The 20,698-nt window shown below is 37.4% G+C and overlaps 1 protein-coding gene across 1 annotated transcript in view; it reads right to left on the minus strand.

Moving 5' to 3' along the window:
- Nucleotides 1-13,601: 13,601 nt before the first annotated feature.
- Nucleotides 13,602-20,698, minus strand: part of LOC149790472 (uncharacterized) — a 46,910-nt gene continuing 39,813 nt past the window's right edge. Inside the window, exons 16-18 of the mRNA XM_089972525.1 lie at nucleotides 19,019-19,156; nucleotides 15,699-15,836; nucleotides 13,602-13,912 (exon numbers count right to left, since the gene is read on the minus strand). Of these exons, the coding sequence (XP_089828651.1) occupies nucleotides 13,686-13,912; nucleotides 15,699-15,836; nucleotides 19,019-19,156 (503 nt within the window). The 3' untranslated portion in view covers nucleotides 13,602-13,685. The remainder of the gene's footprint in view (nucleotides 13,913-15,698; nucleotides 15,837-19,018; nucleotides 19,157-20,698) is intronic.

A 20,698-nucleotide genomic window follows, 5' to 3' on the forward strand; every position in this document is an offset into this window, starting at 1 on the left:
TATATATTTTTTTAACATCGCCGGTAACAAAAACTGAGGACAACATGACAGATGGGTCAGCCATGACCTAATGTGTTATCGTCGTTAAAGATAGTTTATTATTATTATTATTATTATGGATGATCGAGGATGATTTAGATTTACAAGATTGCCGCTATCGTTTAACCGGCTTGAAGCAGCTGTTCCGTTTTATAGTGCCGTTTTCATGATATTTGTGCTTGTTGCCTGTTTTCATCTTCGTTATTGTGTTCATTATGTATTGGCTGTTAAATTCGTATGTGTTTCTTCATCTCCTTGTTTTGGAAACGAGAATAATTAGACGTTTTCTCAAGTGCCTTGCTCCAATGTTTTTGAACAAACCGCCATCACGTGATACTCGCCAGTCAACACGTTTATTGTACGATGGACCCTCATTAATTGCTCTAAATGTTCACTCCTCGGCTCTCCACACTACATTGTGCTCTAGACTAAACGAACTGGGACTACATTCATCATTACCTAAATGTAAACAGAAGCGAAAAAAGAAACGTTGTTTCAAAGCTGGCCGACGTAGAACAGGAAGAAGAATTCCAGTTATCTCTCTTATTTCTGCACAACCATTAAAAAAAATTTCGACCGTTAATTTAGATAACCTAATTCAAATCCCTATTAATTCGTCAACCTTTGTGTCAACTATCCAAGAAATACCTCTGCGCATTGCATTATTCAATGCCCAGTCAGTAGGACCACCGGAAAAGCGCACAGAAATAGTTAATTTTATCAACGACAAAAATGTTGACATATTTTTCGCGACAGAAACATGGCTTAAAACATCAGGCGATGAGCCCAAGTGTGCGGATCTAACACCTACTGGTTACTCCATCAAGTCGTTCCCCCCGTAATTCTTGCGGAGGTGGAATTGCTGTCATCACAAAGAACTCCATGATAAAACATCTTAACTATACCACAACATTCAATTTCGACCACACATCGTTTGAACTAGTCAAAACCACACTCACACTGGAGCAAAGGTCAGTCCATTTTTTCTGCCTATACCGCCCTCCTCCTAGTAGAAAAAACAAGCTGGCTGACTCTCTCTTTTTGGAGCAGTTTCCGAATCTCCTGGACTTTGGAAATTCAATAGGTGGCAACCTGATTATTCTTGGAGATTTCAACTTTCACTTTGGCTGTCCCGGAAACTCAAATACATCAAAACTCATAGATTCCATTAATGTTTTCAACCTCAAACAGTCAGTTAACCAACCTACACATAAACATGGTCACATTTTTAGACTGAATTCTTCATAGACCTGATGATAACATTCTACGGTCCTCCCTGGTATCCCATGACCTTGCATCAGATCACCTCTGCATTATTTGCCATCTTGACGTATCAGTCCCTAACCCTCCACCTTTATCTGCTACTAAGAGAAACCTCCGTATGATAAATAGAACCAACCTAATGTACGACATCCAAGCTAACCTAACAACTTACTTACGTACTACCGCAGAACAACTCGATAACTGTCTGCGTTCATTACTTGACAAACATGCCCCAGCTACCAAGTGCAGAGTATCAATTCAAAAGTGTTCTCCATGGTATAGCAGTGTTAGGGACCAGCTTCGCACTGCTAAAAGAGACCGCCGTAAAGCTGAGAGGCTCTGGCTTTCCACTAGACTCACTATTCATAAGCAAATCTATGAAGTCGCTAAGAAGAATGTCACAAATATAGTCCATGCAGCGAAATCAGCCCACTACACTACTAAGATCATGGAAAGTTCCAGCTGCAAAGAGCTCTTCGAGATTACTAACAAGCTGATGTCAGGGAACAAATCAACATCACTTCCAACTGCCTTCTCTCCAGTCGACCTTCCGGACATGCTTGCAAATTTCTTCCGTGACAAAGTACAAACCATTAGAGATAAGCTTGACACCACAATTTCAACTGACTCGTCGTCACCATACAGTTATGATACATAATTTGAGCGGCAACCATTAGCAGCATTAGAACCTGTCTCTATGGATTTCGTACGTACAATCGTGATGAAGAGTACACCAAAGTCATGTGAACTTGATCCAATTCCAACATCACTGCTGCTTGAGTGCTTAAATCCAGTATTGCCTTCACTAACTCATGTTATTACTACCTCTCTTTCATCTGGGGAATTCCCATCATTTTTCAAAACTGCCATTGTAAAGCCTGTGCTGAAGAAACCAACACTATGCCATAACGATTTAAAGAACTACCGCACAGTTTCTAATCTCCCATTCATTTCAAAAATCTTAGAAAAGGTTGTTCTATCCCAGCTTGTATCTCATCTAAATTCAAAATGTCTTTTTAGCAATGTACAATCTGCATATCGCCCTCGCCACAGTAATGAAACTACTCTTCTAAAAGTAGTTAATGACATTCTCTCTGCGTTGGATAGCGGAAAGATTACAGTCTTCACCCTCCTTGATTTGTCTGCAGCATTTGACACAATAGACCATGATATATTACTTCACCGTCTCCAGCATGTATTTGGCATTCATGATACAGCCTTACTGTGGTTCAAGTCTTACTTCGTCAACAGGACACAAATTGTATCTGCAAATGGAATACACTCCAACCCAGTCGATCTCTGTTGTGGTGTTCCACAAGGGTCCGTTCTTGGACCTGTTTTCTTCATTCTATACACTCAGCTGCTCTCAAGTGTCATAGATCATCATCCAGTGTCTCACCAATTGTACGCTGATGACACCCAAATATACAAATCTAGCCACCCAACTGAAGTTGATGCCACCGTCCAAGGTGTAGAGAGGTGCATTTCTGATGTGAAATCATGGATGACTTCTAACAAGCTGCAGATGAATGATGATAAAACTGAAGCCATTCTGATCACAACACAAAGACTTTCTCATTCACATCCTTTACCTCAAACAATAAATATCAACAACACCAACATTAAATTCACACAGTCAGTACGAAACCTACGTGTTACTCTGGACAGTACTCTCACATTGCACCAACATGTCATGAACATATGCAAGGCTGCATATCTTGAGCTGAGACGCATCAGCTCAATTCGCAAATATCTTTCAGTTAATGCAACTAAAACACTTGTGTGTTCATTAGTACTTTCAAGACTGGACTATTGCAACTCTATTCTGTCTGGTTCATCTCAATATCTGCTCCAGAAACTTCAAAAAGTTCAAAACACAGCTGCTTGGATCATACTTTGAGTACCACGATCAGAGAACACCTCCCCGCTGCTCTGTAGGCTACACTGGCTTTCCATTCGATCCAGAATCAAACACAAAATTTGTTCTCTCTGCTACGTTTCACTGTCGGACTCTAGTCCAACTTACCTATCCGACCTCACCCATGTATACACTCCATTAAGATACTTACGCTCCTCTTCTGACAATCGTATACGCATTATTCCCACTATGAAAACAAAGTCATATGGACAGCATTCTTTTGCATACCAGGGCAAAGCAACGTGGAATGAATTGCCCACTGAACTTAGACACAAAGACACAGTGATCACATTCAAGAGGGCTCTCAAAACTCACTTATTTCGACTGCAAGAACAAACTTAAAGACCTAATATTTCCTACCTTAAATATTCTAAGCATGTTTATTTTTTAATGTTTTCTAAGTTCATGGTGTTTGTTTTTGTAATCATATCATTATATGTTTTTTATCTTATAGGTGTTGTCTAAAGTTGTAAAGCGCTTAGAGCTTCTAAAGATTAGGCGCTATACAAAGTCCTCCATATTATATTGAATTTTGCTGTTTAGCTCACCTGACAGTATGGCTAAGTGTGCGTACGGTATGGCATGGCCCTGTCTCTACCGTATGCCATCAGTCGACGTTTACCTGACTGTAAGGCCAAGTCAGCGTATAATATGACCCTGTTTCTATCGTATGCTATCAGTCAACATTCAGCGGACGGTAACGCCAAGTCAGCGTTTGGCATTGGGCCGTTTCTATCGTTTGCCGTCAGTCAAAATTCATCTGATAGTAATAATTCAGCATATAAAATGACCCTGTTTCTATCTTATGCCGTCAGTCAGAATTCAACTGAAGGTAAGGCCAAGTCAGCGTATGGCACGGCCCTCTATCTAGTTTATGCCGTCATTTAAGAGTCACCATTTACTGTTTTAAACCTCTTCTCAAAAAACGGCTGGAGCAGTTTGAACTAAATCTGACACAAAGCCACGTAGCATAAAATAGCTTCCAAATTAGCATAATTAAAACATGTTGTTAATTATAAAAAGAAGATAAAACCGTTTAATCGACTCTCGACTTGTAAACCGTTCAACCGAATTTGACCAAACAAACATTTACCAAAATATCTGGGGCTCCCAGTGGCCGAGTGCTCTAAAGCGCTGACCATTCCGGATCACTGCGATCTCACATTTGTCAGCGTGGGTTCGAGTCCAAGAATCGGCAAGCATGGGTACGTGGGAAAGCCAGCCAGTAACTTCTCGTGGGTCGATGGTTCTTCCCTGGGTTTTCCAGGGTTCTTCCTCCACCAGTTATACTGGCCGCCATGTATAGCCAATCTTGTGCTGAAAAATGTCGCTAAACCCTAGAACAACAACAACCACAATATTTATATGCATATACCAATTAAATACAAACAGAGCATTGTGATTATAAAATAGCCGAGATTTGAGTAGTATGTGCTTTTCGATCCTTAAATATGCAAAACTGAAGGCTTACAACCAGGTGAATCCTTCCTCAACCACACAAGAATTTCTTTCGCTGATTCATATTTTACGACAACCGAAAAATATTTTATTGGTTTGGATCAAGTTACGTTATCGAAACTATCTAAAATTTACAGACAAATGTCTAAAAAATATAAGTCGTTTATTTATTTCTTGATTTTCTTATCTTTTTTGTATGTCTTCTAATGACATCAATAGTGAGTGTGTGTGTGTGGTTTGGATTTTTGACGAAGCTTTAACAATTTTTCAGTCATATCGCTACGCTGTCTGCCGTGTGACAGTTTATAGTGATGTCTAGCACTGGGGCATCATACCGCAAACATGTAGCATGATGTCGCACCCAGTCACATTATCCTGACACCAGGTCGACCAATCCTAACACTAACCTCTTAATGCTGAGCGCCAAGCGAGGCAGCTGTTAGTACCATTTTTGTAAGTCTTTGGTATGACTCGGTCGGGGATCGAAACAGTAGACAACATATGCAGCAAATGGACGACGATTACACATTCGTGGTTTAGCTGTACTCAAATAAACTTTTCTCAGAGGTAAATATATGACGGTCAAGTAAAATTATTCCATAATCTTTTGCTCGTTGACTGAATGATGGTCAACAACATAGGATGTGCAATCTAAATGATCCTAACAAGAAATCAAGTAACATCATTATCCAATCCTTTTTTTTTTTTCTCTAATTCAAATAAACATCTGTACTGCTAACCTGGGAGAGAGAGAGAGAGAGATAGAGAGAGAGAGAGACTTGTCGGAAATTATTTTCTCCCAAAAGAGTTTTTGGGACCACGCTTTACCGGTGCCCACTCGTCATTGGTTGTCAGATATCTTGTGTAATTCGACCTAAAGGATTGACAATTAACTCTCTGTTCTATATTATCCTTATTGGCCAAGTATAATTATTATTTCAACAATGTCTATAACTTTTAACAGTTCAAGCATATATTCTGATGATTTATGCTATATGTCCTTGCTTTGCGTAGGCATAAATAACTTAATCTAGCTACAACTATTACACTGTGTTCTTTATATGGATATGTGCGTGGAATAGTGTGTCAAATACGACACAGTCTATGAGACGTTAAACGAAACGGAGAATAACGAACTTTAAGAAAGATCACTTCTACCTCCTAGTGCTATTTCTGCCTTTTCTTCTTTCTTTTTTTTTTATTCTTCCATTTTGCGGGATACATTATTTGTAGAGCATTTTTAGATTTAAGCTTGTAAAAGCATTCTTCAATCCCATCCCAAATATATATATATATATATATATATATATATATATATATATATATATATATATATATATATATATATATATATATTTAGGCTTATGCTGAAATGTATGTACCTGTGTATTGTTCATTGTTCAAAATTATATTTTCCCAGTATAGTCGCACATAGTCATTCATGTTACATAAGTATGAATGAGTGTGCGAGGATACATTGTTATGTGCATAGTCTTGTATTTTTATTTTGTGTATTTTTATATATTTTTTTAACATCGCCGGTAACAAAAACTGAGGACAACATGACAGATGGGTCAGCCATGACCTAATGTGTTATCCTCGTTAAAGATAGTTTATTGTTATTATTATTATTATTATTATTATTATTATTGATGATCGAGGATGATTTAGATTTACAAGATTGCCGCTATCGCTTAACCGGCTTGAAGCAGCTGTTCCGTTTTATAGTGCCGTTTTCATGATATTTGTGCTTGTTTCCTGTTTTCATCTTCGTTATTGTGTTCATTATGTATTGGCTGTTAAATTCGTATGTGTTTCTTCATCTCCTTGTTTTGCAAACGAGAATAATTAGACGTTTTCTCAAGTGTCTTGCTCCAATGTTTTTGAACAAACCGCCATCACGTGATACTCGCCAGTCAACCCGTTTATGCTACGATGGACCCTCATTAATTGCTCTAAATGTTCACTCCTCGGCTCTCCACACTACATTGTGCTCTAGACTAAACGAACTGGGACTACATTCATCATTACCTAAATGTAAACAGAAGCGAAAAAAGAAACGTTGTTTCAAAGCTGGCCGACGTAGAACAGGAAGAAGAATTCCAGTTATCTCCCTTATTTCGGCACAACCATTAAAAAAAAATTTCGACCGTTAATTTAGATAACCTAATTCAAATCCCAATTAATTCGTCAACCTTTGTGTCAACTATCCAAGAAATACCTCTGCGCATTGCATTATTCAATGCCCAATCAGTAGGACCACCGGAAAAGCGCACAGAAATAGTTAATTTTATCAACGACAAAAATGTTGACATATTTTTCGCGACAGAAACATGGCTTAAAACATCAGGCGATGAGCCCAAGTGTGCGGATCTAACACCCACTGGTTACTCCATCAAGTCGTTCCCCCCGTAATTCTTGCGGAGGTGGAATTGCTGTCATCACAAAGAACTCCATGATAAAACATCTTAACTATACCACAACATTCAATTTCGACCACACATCGTTTGAACTAGTCAAAACCACACTCACACTGGAGCAAAGGTCAGTCCATTTTTTCTGCCTATACCGCCCTCCTCCTAGTAGAAAAAACAAGCTGGCTGACTCTCTTTTTTTGGAGCAGTTTCCGAATCTCCTGGTCTTTGGAAATTCGATAGGTGGCAACCTGATTATTCTTGGAGATTTCAACTTTCACTTTGACTGTCCCGGAAACTCAAATACATCAAAACTCATAGATTCCATTAATGTTTTCAACCTCAAACAGTCAGTTAACCAACCTACACATAAACACGGTCACATTTTTAGACTGGATTCTTCATAGACCTGATGATAACATTCTACGGTCCTCACTGGTATCCCATGACCTTGCATCAGATCACCTCTGCATTATTTGCCATCTTGACGTATCAGTCCCTAACCCTCCACCTTTATCTGCTACTAAGAGAAACCTCCGTATGATAAATAGAACCAACCTAATGTATGACATCCAAGCTAACCTAACAACTTACTTACGTACTACCGCAGAACAACTCGATAACTGTCTGCGTTCATTACTTGACAAACATGCCCCAGCTACCAAGTGCAGAGTATCAATTCAAAAGTGTTCTCCATGGTATAGCAGTGTTAGGGACCAGCTTCGCACTGCTAAAAGAGACCGCCGTAAAGCTGAGAGGCTCTGGCTTTCCACTAGACTCACTATTCATAAGCAAATCTATGAAGTCGCTAAGAAGAATGTCACAAATATAGTCCATGCAGCGAAATCAGCCTACTACACTACTAAGATCATGGAAAGTTCCAGCTGCAAAGAGCTCTTCGAGATTACTAACAAGCTGATGTCAGGGAACAAATCAACATCACTTCCAACTGCCTTCTCTCCAGTCGACCTTCCGGACATGCTTGCAAATTTCTTCCGTGACAAAGTACAAACAATTAGAGATAAGCTTGACACCACAATTTCAACTGACTCGTCGTCACCATACACTTATGATACATAATTTGAGCGGCAACCATTAGCAGCATTAGAACCTGTCTCTATGGATTTCGTACGTACAATCGTGATGAAGAGTACACCAAAGTCATGTGAACTTGATCCAATTCCAACATCACTGCTGCTTGAGTGCTTAAATCCAGTATTGCCTTCACTAACTCATGTTATTACTACCTCTCTTTCATCTGGGGAATTCCCATCATTTTTCAAAACTGCCATTGTAAAGCCTGTGCTGAAGAAACCATAACGATTTAAAGAACTACCGCCCAGTTTCTAATCTCCCATTCATTTCAAAAATCTTAGAAAAGGTTGTTCTATCCCAGCTTGTATCTCATCTAAATTCAAAATGTCTTTTTAGCAATGTATAATCTGCATATCGCCCTCGCCACAGTACTGAAACTACTCTTCTAAAAGTAGCTAATGACATTCTCTCTGCGTTGGATAGCGGAAAGATTACAGTCTTCACCCTCCTTGATTTGTCTGCAGCATTTGACACAATATACCATGATATATTACTTCACCGTCTCCAGCATGTATTTGGCATTCATGATACAGCCTTACTGTGGTTCAAGTCTTACTTCGTCAACAGGACACAAATTGTATCTGCAAATGGAATACACTCCAACCCAGTCGATCTATGTTGTGGTGTTCCACAGGGGTCCGTTCTTGGACCTGTTTTCTTCATTCTATACACTCAGCTGCTCTCAAGTGTCATAGATCATCATCCAGTGTCTCACCAATTGTACGCTGATGACACCCAAATATACAAATCTAGCCACCCAACTGAAGTTGATGCTACCGTCCAAGGTGTAGAGAGGTGCATTTCTGATGTGAAATCATGGATGACTTCTAACAAGCTGCAGATGAATGATGATAAAACTGAAGCCATTCTGATCACAACACAAAGACTTTCTCATTCACATCCTTTACCTCAAACAATAAATATCAGCAACGCCAACATTAAATTCACACAATCAGTACGAAACCTACGTGTTACTCTGGACAGTACTCTCACAGTGCACCAACATGTCATGAACATATGCAAGCTGAGACGCATCAGCTCAATTCGCAAATATCTTTCAGCTGATGCCACTAAAACACTTGTGTGTTCATTAGTACATTCAAGACTGGACTATTGTAACTCAGTTCTGTCTGGTTCATCTCAATATCTACTCCAGAAACTTCAAAAAGTTCAAAACACGGCTGCTCCGATCATACTTAGAGTACCATGATCAGAGCACACCTCCCCGCTGCTCTGTACCCTACACTGGCTATCCATTCGATCCAGAATCAAACACACAATTTGTTCTCTGTGCAACATTTCACTGTCAGACTCCAGTCCAACTTACCGATCTGACCTCAACCATGTTTACACACCAGCAAGATACTCACGCTCCTCTTCTGACAATCGTATACTCATTATTCCCACTATGAAAACAAAGTCATATGGACAGCGTTCTTTTGCATACCAGGGCCCAGCAATGTGGAATGAATTGCCCACTGAACTTAGACACAAAGACACAGTGATCACATTCAAGAGGGCTTGCAAAACTCACTTATTTCGACTGCAAGAACAAACTTAAAGACCTAATAATGTTTCCTACCTGAAATATTCTCTGCATGTTTTTTTATTTTTTAATGTATTTCTAATTTCATGTTGTTTGTTTTTGTAATAATATTATTATGTTTCTTATCTTACAGGTGTTGTGTAATGTTGTAAAGCGCTTAGAGCTTCTAAAGATTAGGCGCTATACAAAGTCCTCATTATTATTATTATTATTATTTGACTGATCACAGCTAAAGAACATCCCTTATGCGTATCTCATAGACAATCAACATTAGTTACATCAGTATTTTCGCTCTCTGAAGCAGAGAGGTAAATTTGGAAGACAGATAACATTATTTTATATTTTATTAGAATTCATCATTTCGGTTTCAGACGCTAGTAACGCCTATGCTATCGAAATTCGTCTATGCATTTCAGTGACATTCAAGGTTAGTTTTGCTTTGTGTTGCAAAATTTCACATCTCACAAGAAGCAGCTATTTTCATTTACCGTATTTTTCAGACAGTATATGGTTTATTTAAGAGTGACCAGAAATAAATATCATTCCAAAATAGATGAAAGACACGTAAATCTATGTTATCTTTATGTTGTAAGAGTTGATGAGTAAACAATTTTGCTTTCTGCGTTTTCTACATTAAGCGCTGCTTCAAAACTCCAAAAGGAAACTTCGGAATTGTTAAAATTCGAAATCTTGAACGGCGAATCAGTGGTTAGTGTACCAGACTTGCGACCAGAAGGGAACGGTTCCAATCCTTCACAAAGTCAAGTTAGCGGTAGTTGTGTTTCCCCGGCCAGTACACTTTATTTCAGTATTTCCTCGGCATGATAAAACTTTTCATGTGTTAATGTGTGGTAGAACACCAAACTAAACACAATAAAATTGTTGAATCATACGTATAAACGCCTCCGCTTCTAAAGTATAACAAACACTTGCAGGAATGCTTAACGTATACAATAATATATATATATATATATATATATATATATATATATATATATATATATATATATATATATATATAATTTGACATTTGTGTTACTATAAATATATAAAATTTGATATTTGTACCACCATAAAGATATATAATTTGACATTTTCATCAGCATAAATATATAAAATTCTACATTTTTATCACCATAAATATATATAATTTGACATTTTTACTTCATCCACAGACAAAAGTATGAGCATATAACATTTTCTTTTCCTTAATACTGGATTTATTTTATCGTTTGATACCAAAAACGTGGTATTTTAACTAGTAGCGAAGTTACCATTTAAATAGATTGTTTTGGTATCACAAGATGAAACATATCCAGTATTAACATTGGAGAAAAGAAAATGTTCGCTTATTATATACAAAAAAAGTTCCCAAAAATTCGAAGTTTACAATATTAGACTTACTCTTTGGTAAAACACGCCCACCCCTACCCCTTTTGAAAATTCACCTCACTTTAATAGGCTGATCATATAAATATATGCAACTAAAAGAAAGTGGAAGGATAGAGTTGACCTAATCTGTCACGGTAAACTATTTGACCCAATCTGAAAATAATTCAAATCCAGTTCAGCAAATCAGCACAGATGGTTTATCATTGTTGCCAAGGAAGTAAGTGGACGTAATTTCAGAAAGACGGGAATGGGGCCGGTTAAATTTCTTTATCAATGATTAATTTTCATGCCTGTGAAGTAAGGCAGTTTCTATTTATTTGTTCAAGCTCACAAAGTGCTTGTTTTTTGTTGTTGCTGCAGGCACAACTTTTGTAGGCACACACAATCAAACGTCTTATAGCAAGATGGGAAATCTTATATTTTCACATGTGAAAATATAAGGATATATATTTCACATCAGCAAATACGAGGATATTTTTCATATGTGAAAAAATAGCAATAAAAATATCTGACAATTATTTCGCCAGTAAGTCTCTATATTTCGCACTTACACGTATAGTGCGGGAAAGATCTCAGCCGTCTAAAGTTCAGTTGTGTTACGTTATAATTATGTATTCGAGAATGTTTTTTTTTTTAAATTAGGTTTTTGAGAGTTCTATTTTTGGGTTATCATAAGTGTTATAGGCATCATTTACGATGGGTGGGGTGGGTAATGTCGATGACCAAACAATGGGCATACCTTTAGTTTCTAGCCAGGGCATGATAGCATCTTCGGTATATAAAAAAGGTCTGCTGAACCCAAAGTAATCGAAACATATCGATATTAACTTTTGTTAAAAAGTGGTTCTGTTCAGAGACGACAAGGCACACCGATGGTTGTTCGTAAAGAAGCAGCGACCGATATTAGGGCGTATCGAGTCGATTAGTAGTAAACACGTGCTTTCTGTGGAAGAAATGGTGGAATAGCTATGGATAGCACAATAATCCCAAGTATATCATGGCAAATTACCCTCGGGTGGCAGACAATAACAACATAACAACATACCGCTACATAAAAATGTCATTGACCGATACATAAAAATGTCACTGACCGATTCGTCAGATTCGACGAAGACAACATTCGACTGATTCAACATTTCGGACGAAAAGTCCGATGTAGCGCGAAGTCATCGGTCACGTGCGAAACAACGTGACTCGCCCTCATTTGAATGCCATTTCTCTATTACCGTCTAGGTCGAATGAAAAATCAAAAACTATTTATTTGCCCCGTGATACTGACAAAGCAAAATACATATGATTATTGAACATTATAGACCTTCTGTTTCTCTTCTTTTACAATGTAATGATTTGGGGGTAAAAAGAAACATCAAACAAAGAAGATAATTAATTAAATTAATTATTCATACATTTCATTGTAACTGAAAACTGACTGGCAGGTACTCTTCACGTAAAGTAATTTTCATCAAGATCTTACGCGGTTTTAGTTAGTATTTGGTGTTTATAACTTTCGTTATAATGACATACTAATGTCCATGCAGACTTTAAGCTCGAAATATGATTTTCACGTACTAAAACAGTTCGCAATGTAAATGAATTTTTTTTTATAATGCCGGCTCCATTTCCAGGAGATATTTGTATGATCGACTTCCTATTGTATATCGTTCAACCTGTTACAAAAGTGAAAACCTTGACCGGCTGCCACCCTGTATGGGAAAAATTAAATGAGAGAAAGCTGCTGTGGACAACTTATGGCTAAGTATTCCAAGTAACTTTATTTAATAATAGATTTGTAAAGGTCCAGTAAAATAATTACGTTGCATTCGTATGCATTAATCAGCTAGATAATTAATTGCCAGATATATTACACTGATAAAATATAAAATTACTTTGAAAGCATCAGTTCCATATGCAGAATTTGGTAATATTTACACATTCAAAAAATCTATAAACTTGTTTTAGTATTTATTTAGCTGCTATACAAATGTATCTCAGAAAGCAGCTATTGTAAGCCTCACATTGGTTTCTTCTTATGTTCAAAATGGCTATATTGTATACAGAAATCTGTTGATATAGGAGTTATATTGAATGATATATTTTTTAAGAGAATTTCATCTCCCTACTACTCGTCTGTCTACCCACATGTCCAGTTATCAGAATATATATATATATATATATATATATATATATATATATAGAGAGAGAGAGAGAGAGAGAGAGAGAGAGAGAGAGAGAGAGGGAGAGAGAGAGAGGGAGAGAGAGAGATAAAGAGAGAGAGAAGTGTGATAATGCCATTGACGGCCAAATGAATGGAGTGATGGGTCAACTGTATTAAGACGAGAACAAAATTGCAGATAATACGTAGATACAAAAAAAAACATATTGACATAAATATGTCTAGAGGGATTCATAAAGGCTTGTATGTTGCGGGCAGAACCCAACCATCAATAATGTAAAGAAAAACACTGAAAAATGTTGTTTTTTTTTTAAATAAAAAAATGTTTTAATTTATTAAACCCAAATCCTGAACAAACTGACATGGGACAATAAGCGAATTATGCAGTCAGTCGTATGGTAAACAGCTACCACAGCAGTGTTCCCTGATAGTTGGTTGTCGGCACGCCTGGTCTCGGTACAAAGAAACATATCCAGAACAGTCCATTCCGCTGATACGGATCATTGTATTATCTTCGCAGCTGGACGTTCGGCTAGAACTGGACACTTGGATTACAGTGATACTTCCTGTTTTCCTAATGGATTTCACTGAGGTCTGGGATGATTGCGTCGCACCTGATATTTATCACCAAAAACATGCAACATGAATATTATATAGATTTCATTTTTAGTACACCGACAAAGCTAACGCTATATAGACAATACATGTAGTTCAATAATTGTGTAAAATTAATTTTAATTAATTAACAACACGATGGTTGGGGTATTCTGATACTCATTATGTGAAGAATTCAATATATGGGCAATATATTGTAAACATGCATAGCGTATGTGTGATATTTGTATTTACGTCCCTGTTTATAGCTTTATTAGACGTTAGTGATTATTTTTCTTTTATGGAGAGTCGCTGTTGTGAAGATAATTCTCAAACCAAGTAAATAGCCAAATACTTGAATGTCAAAATGCACATTATTCAAGGAATTTTATGGCATGGATTTGTTTCGTTATAAGGTCCTCCCTAATATCTTAACATAAAGAATTTTCGTAAATATATTTAGCAATATGAGACAGAAAGAAATCTGAGTATTAGGTATTATTGCCATATTGCGTTGTATGTGTTACGAAATACAGATCTAACGCGTTAAAGAAACCTGCAGTTGAACAACGACTGTTCTCTTGGGGTCTTTTGAAATAATGGAAACAGCAACCTCACGTAGGTGTTGCTTACTTTTTTGCTAGGTAAAATGATATGAATAGCAAGGGGCGTGTTCTATGCAATTATAAAATATCGCCATGTTTTGTTATGCCGTCCACGATTAGGAAATAACCAAGACTTCAAAAACACAAAACTATTTAAGAGAAATTTAATGTGACGTAATAAATCACTGTTTACGAATAAGTGCAAGACGCTAGAGTTTAAAGCCTCAAGTACGTGCTCGACTTGCATAATTCTATGTCAAACAAAAGACTGGTGGATAGTAAAATTCTTTATCTTTTCTAATATACATTTCGTCGGATTTAATTAACTTACTGATGTCCTAGTTCATGTTTATGAACTTGCTATAACAGAGTCATATTTAGTCACATATTTATGTTTTACTCACCTGAATTATTTGAAGTTTAAAGCAATCTCGCCAAGTCATGCTTAATAATGAAACACTAATTGACTGAATAAAAGTTACAATGAAGAAATGGAAGAAGAAAAAAACATTTATCTAATCCTGCTTTTAATCCGACCTGAACTCTAGAATACTAAGGTGTAGAATTGTGTGTGTGTGTGTGTTTGTGTGTGTGTGTGTGTGTGTGTGTGTGTGAGAGAGAGAGAGAGAGAGACTACCCTAGTTGATTCATGCTAAAGAAATATATATGACTGCCTAAAGAACAGATGTTTGCATAAAACAATATTAACAAATTTTTAAAAAATAAATAAATAAATAAATAAATAAATAAATAAATAAATAAACAAATAAATATTGATCGACCTTTGTTGAGGTTAATATTAAGTTTCGTGTAATGGTAAAAGTCTTACTGACTGATGCAGTATGACGTCATCAAAATTCCGATGAAAAATTTACTCTCACGTGCTTCGTCTAATATATGAGTATGCAGCACACATAAATTGAATTTCTTTCTTCATAAATTCGGTAGTGGATCAGTAAATATCGTAGTGGGAGGGGAGGGGCATAAACAAGTTGACAAAGGGGTCTGTGGGATCGAACCAGGGTTGAAATAATATAATTTACCCCATTTCAAGTGTTTTCAGGACTAGTAATACTATTAACCCTCTAACTGTAACGACAGCTTACTTTAGGAAATGTTCAGATCGTTTCGCACTCATTTTTATTGGGGGTGGGGGCTGTTTCTCTCATAAATTTAAACGATTTTTAGATCAAGTACATACTCTGACACGAGCTGCAACAGTATGTCCGGATATTTTCGGTGGCACACGCCTGGGCTCCGTATCTGAGTATAAACTCTTGACATCCAAGGTCGTTGATCCGGATACTTGTATCCTCACATGTGTTCCCTGAGAGTACGTCTGAAAATATGTAGCATTTAATCTTTAACTAAATGTATAAACACCTGTTCTTTTCCGTCTCCTCTGCTGCCGATAATGCTTTTATCATTACTACTACTACTAATACTACCATTACTATTATTATTATTACTATTATTATTATTATTATTACTATTATTATTACCATTATTATTAGCAGTAGTAGTATTACTACTACTACTACTGCTACTATATTGACCACGACTATGATGACAACAATGGCAATAGTGACTTCAGCTACTACTACTATTACGTCTACTACTACTGTTGATGCTGCTACTTATAATGATATAATTACTACTGGAACTAGTCCTCCTGCAAGTTTTGTGACTATCAATAACATAGTCTATACTAATACAAGGATATCAAAATATACTGCAATTAAAATGGACGTACTAATTAACAATACGGCTATTACGTATTTTATCTCAATCGTTGCTATTATTGATGTTGTGGCCTAGTGGTTAGAGCGACCGCCTCGGATGCGGGAGGTTGTGGGTTCGATCCCCGACCGAGTCATACCAAAGACTTACAAAAATGGTACTAACAGCTGCCTCGCTTGGCGCTCAGCATTAAGAGGTTAGTGTTAGGATTGGTCGGCTTGGTGTCAGGATAATGTGACTGGGTGCGACATCATGCTACATGTTTGCGGTATGATGCCCCAGTGCTAGACATCACTATAAACTGTCACACTGCAGACAGCGTAGCGATATGACTGAAAAATTGTTAAAGCTTCGTCAAAAATCCAAACCACACACACACACACACACACACACACACACTATTGATGTCATTAGAAGACATACAAAAAAGATAAGAAAATCAAGAAATAAATAAACGACTTATATTTATTAGATATTTGTCTGTAAATTTTAGATAGTTTCGATAACGTAACTTGATCCAAACCAATAAAATATTTTTCGGTTGTCGTAAAATATGAATCAGCGAAAGAAATTCTTGCGTGGTTGAGGAAGGATTCACCTGGTTGTAAGCCTTCAGTTTTGCATATTTAAGGATCGAAAAGCACATACTACTCAAATCTCGGCTATTTTATAATCACAATGCTCTGTTTGTATTTAATTGGTACATGCATGTAAATATTGTGGTTGTTGTTGTTCTAGGGTTTAGCGACATTTTTCAGCACAAGATTGGCTATACATGGCGGCCAGTATAACTGGTGGAGGAAGAACCCTGGAAAACCCAGGGAAGAACCACCGACCCACGAGAAGTTACCGGCTGGCTTTCCCACGTACCCATGCTAGCCGATTCTTGGACTCGAACCCACGCTGACAAATGTGAGATCGCAGTGATCCGGAATGGTCAGCGCTTTAGACCACTCGGCCACTGGGAGCCCCAAATATTTTGGTAAATGTTTGTTTGGTCAAATTCGATTGAACGGTTTACAAGTCGAGAGTCGATTAAACGGTTTTATCTTCTTTTTATAATTAACAACATGCTTTAATTATGCTAATTTGGAAGCTATTTTATGCTACGTGGCTTTGTGTCAGATTTAGTTCAAACTGCTCCAGCCGTTTTTTGTGAAGAGGTTTAAAACAGTAAATGGTGACTCTTAAATGACGGCATAAACTAGATAGAGGGCCGTGCCATACGCTGACTTGGCCTTACCTTCAGTTGAATTCTGACTGACGGCATAAGATAGAAACAGGGTCATTTTATATGCTGAATTATTACTCTCAGATGAATGTTGACTGACGGCAAACGATAGAAACGGCCCAATGCCAAACGCTGACTTGGCGTTACCGTCCGCTGAATGTTGACTGATAGCATACGATAGAAACAGGGTCATATTATACGCTGACTTGGCCTTACCGTCAGGTAAACGTCGACTAATGGCATACGGTAGAGACATGGCCATGCCATACCGTGCGCACACTTAGTCATACTGTCAGGTGAGCTAAACAGCAAAATTCAATATAATAATGAGGACTTTGTATAGCGCCTAATCTTTAGAAGCTCTAAGCGCTTTACAACATTAGACAACACCTATAAGATAAAAAACATAAAATGATATGATTACAAAAACAAACACCATGAACTTAGAAAACATTAAAAAATAAACATGCTAAGAATATTTAAGGTAGGAAACATTATTAGGTCTTTAAGTTTGTTCTTGCAGTCGAAATAAGTGAGTTTTGAGAGCCCTCTTGAATGTGATCACTGTGTCTTTGTGTATAAGTTCCGTGGGCAATTCATTCCACGTTGCTTTGCCCTGGTATGCAAAAGAATGCTGTCCATATGACTTTGTTTTCATAGTGGGAATAATGAGTATACGATTGTCAGAAGAGGAGCGTAAGTATCTTAATGGGGTATATACATCGGTGAGGTCGGATAGGTAAGTTGGACTAGAGTCCGACAGTGAAACGTAGCACAGAGAACAAATTTTGTGTTTGATTCTGGATCGAATGGATAGCCAGTGTAGCCTACAGAGCAGCGGGGAGGTGTGCTCTGATCGTGGTACTCTAAGCATGATCGGAGCAACTGTGTTTTGAACTTTTTGATGTTTCTGGAGCAGATATTGAGATGAACCAGACAGAATAGAGTTACAATAGTCCAGTCTTGAAAGAACTAATGAACATACAAGTGTTTTAGTGGCATTAACTGAAAGATATTTGCGAATTGAGCTGATGCGTCTCAACGCAAGATATGCAGCCTTGCATATGTTCATGACATGTTGGTGCAATGTGAGAGTACTGTCCAGAGTAACACGTAGGTTTCGTACTGACTGTGTGAATTTAATGTTGGTGTTGCTGATATTTATTGTTTGATGTAAAGGATGTGAATGAGAAAGTCTTTGTGTTGTGATCAGAATGGTTTCAGTTTTATCATCATTCATCTGCAGCTTGTTACATGTCATCCATGATTTCACATCAGGAATGCACCTCTCTACACCTTGGATGGTAGCATCAACTTCAGTTGGGTGGCTAGATTTGTATATTTGGGTGTCATCATCGTACAATTTGTCATCATCGTACAATTTGTCATTAGCGTACAATATGCAATGAAGGCCGATGTAATGGACCTATCATTATTTATGTACCTGCTGTCAAAAGTCCTCGTCTAAAAGCCTAGTTGCTGCCCAAATATTAATTAAACATTTAGGTTACCAAAGTTCTCCAATAGATCAATTCAAGGGGATTTCTTACCTTGGCAAGATTTGCAGCAGTACTGATTAACTTCGCCCGCTGAGCACGATTGTGGACCGTAAGTGGACACAAGGTCTTTACAAAGTAGTCCATTTATCTTTATACTCGTATCTTCACACACCTTCTCCTTTGAGAAATCTGTAGTTTTGTTACAAATATAAATAGCTTTCATAAGAATGGTTCTTTATTTTAGATCAATTGTGCGACAAACTTCGACAATTTGAACAAGTGGCTGAATCTGTGGTTAAAATAATAATCATAATAACTTTTCATCATCATCACCCCCGTGGTTTATGTTTCGTCAATGGCAATCTCAATAACATTAGATCTCCACTGTCCTACGCTAAGATCTGACAGTGACCGTTTCGGGTTCATGATCTGGTGACCTTTGAACTATCCAAAGGAAATGCAGCTTTCAAAAATCTGAAAGTACATCAGATCATTCTGCACACATTGATTTTCTTCAGCCACATTGCTCAATCGCCCAAACACGAATATATAACACTTCATCTGACTGATTTATAAAATAAGCATTTATGGTAATAACAAAGGTCACAATAACATGACCTCTAAGCGGTCGCTGTCAGATCTTCACGTAGGACAGAGGAGATCGAGACTTGAATCAGATTGCTTTAATAGTACATTATGTTTTCAGAAAGGGGAACACGGAATAACTAGTACCTTACAGAAAGACTATATACCCTTGTACATGCAGGGAATGGATATTAACACTGAAACCGCTGATGGATAAAGCAAATTCACCTTCATTACTTATTTCAAGGTTCCAGGTGTAGTTCAGGCGAAAATTGAGAGTACTGTTTTCGTTCTTTATAATACAAATGGGAAACTGCATACATATTTGATATCGAAAGACCTTGTTTGGACTTAGTAGAATTATCAAACTGACCAAGATCACAAACAGAAGACAATAAAAACTGTAATAGAATAGCGTTTTCTTTGCCGTGTTGTGTTTGCACAATAGCTGTCTGTATTTCCCAAATTGATTTGTAAAGGTCAGGAAAGTCGTTTTAGTTATTTTTATACTATACATGCATTACAATATTATTATAAAATTACAAATTTCATGGCAAATAAAAAATTCAACCTCTAAATGTACACGGGTTGCACATAAAATAACACAAAAGGGGTACCGGTGAAGGACATGGTGGTACAAAATATCCTTTTCCAGGCGATTTTACCGAAAAATGTGTTAAATTACCAAGCAAGTGGGACGTAGTTGTTCGCAATTGCCTCTATACCAGGTTTATACAGCTATAGCTAATTACCACGCAAGAGGAGCGTCGTATTGCGCAATGTCCTCTATCCCAGGTCTTTACCGACAGCTGTGGTAAATTACCAAGCAAGACGGGTGAAGTTGTTCGTAATATCCTCTATTCCAGGCTTGTACAGACAACTATGATAGATTACCAAGCAAGAGGGACATAGTTGTTCTCAATAACCTCTCCACGCTATAACCGACAGGTATGATAAATTACCAAGCAAGAGAGACGTAACTGTACGCAATGTCATCTATTCCAGGCATTTACCTACAGCTGTGGTAAATTACTAAGCAAAACGGACATAGTTGTGCACAATAACATATATTCCAGGCTTTTACTGACAGCTATGGTAAATTACCAAGCAAGAGGGACATAGTTGTTCGCAATATCCTCCATTCCA

Source organism: Sinohyriopsis cumingii, chromosome 10, assembly GCF_028554795.1.
Source record: "Sinohyriopsis cumingii isolate HCF-2022 chromosome 10, ASM2855479v2, whole genome shotgun sequence".
Lineage (NCBI taxonomy): Eukaryota > Metazoa > Mollusca > Bivalvia > Unionida > Unionidae > Sinohyriopsis > Sinohyriopsis cumingii.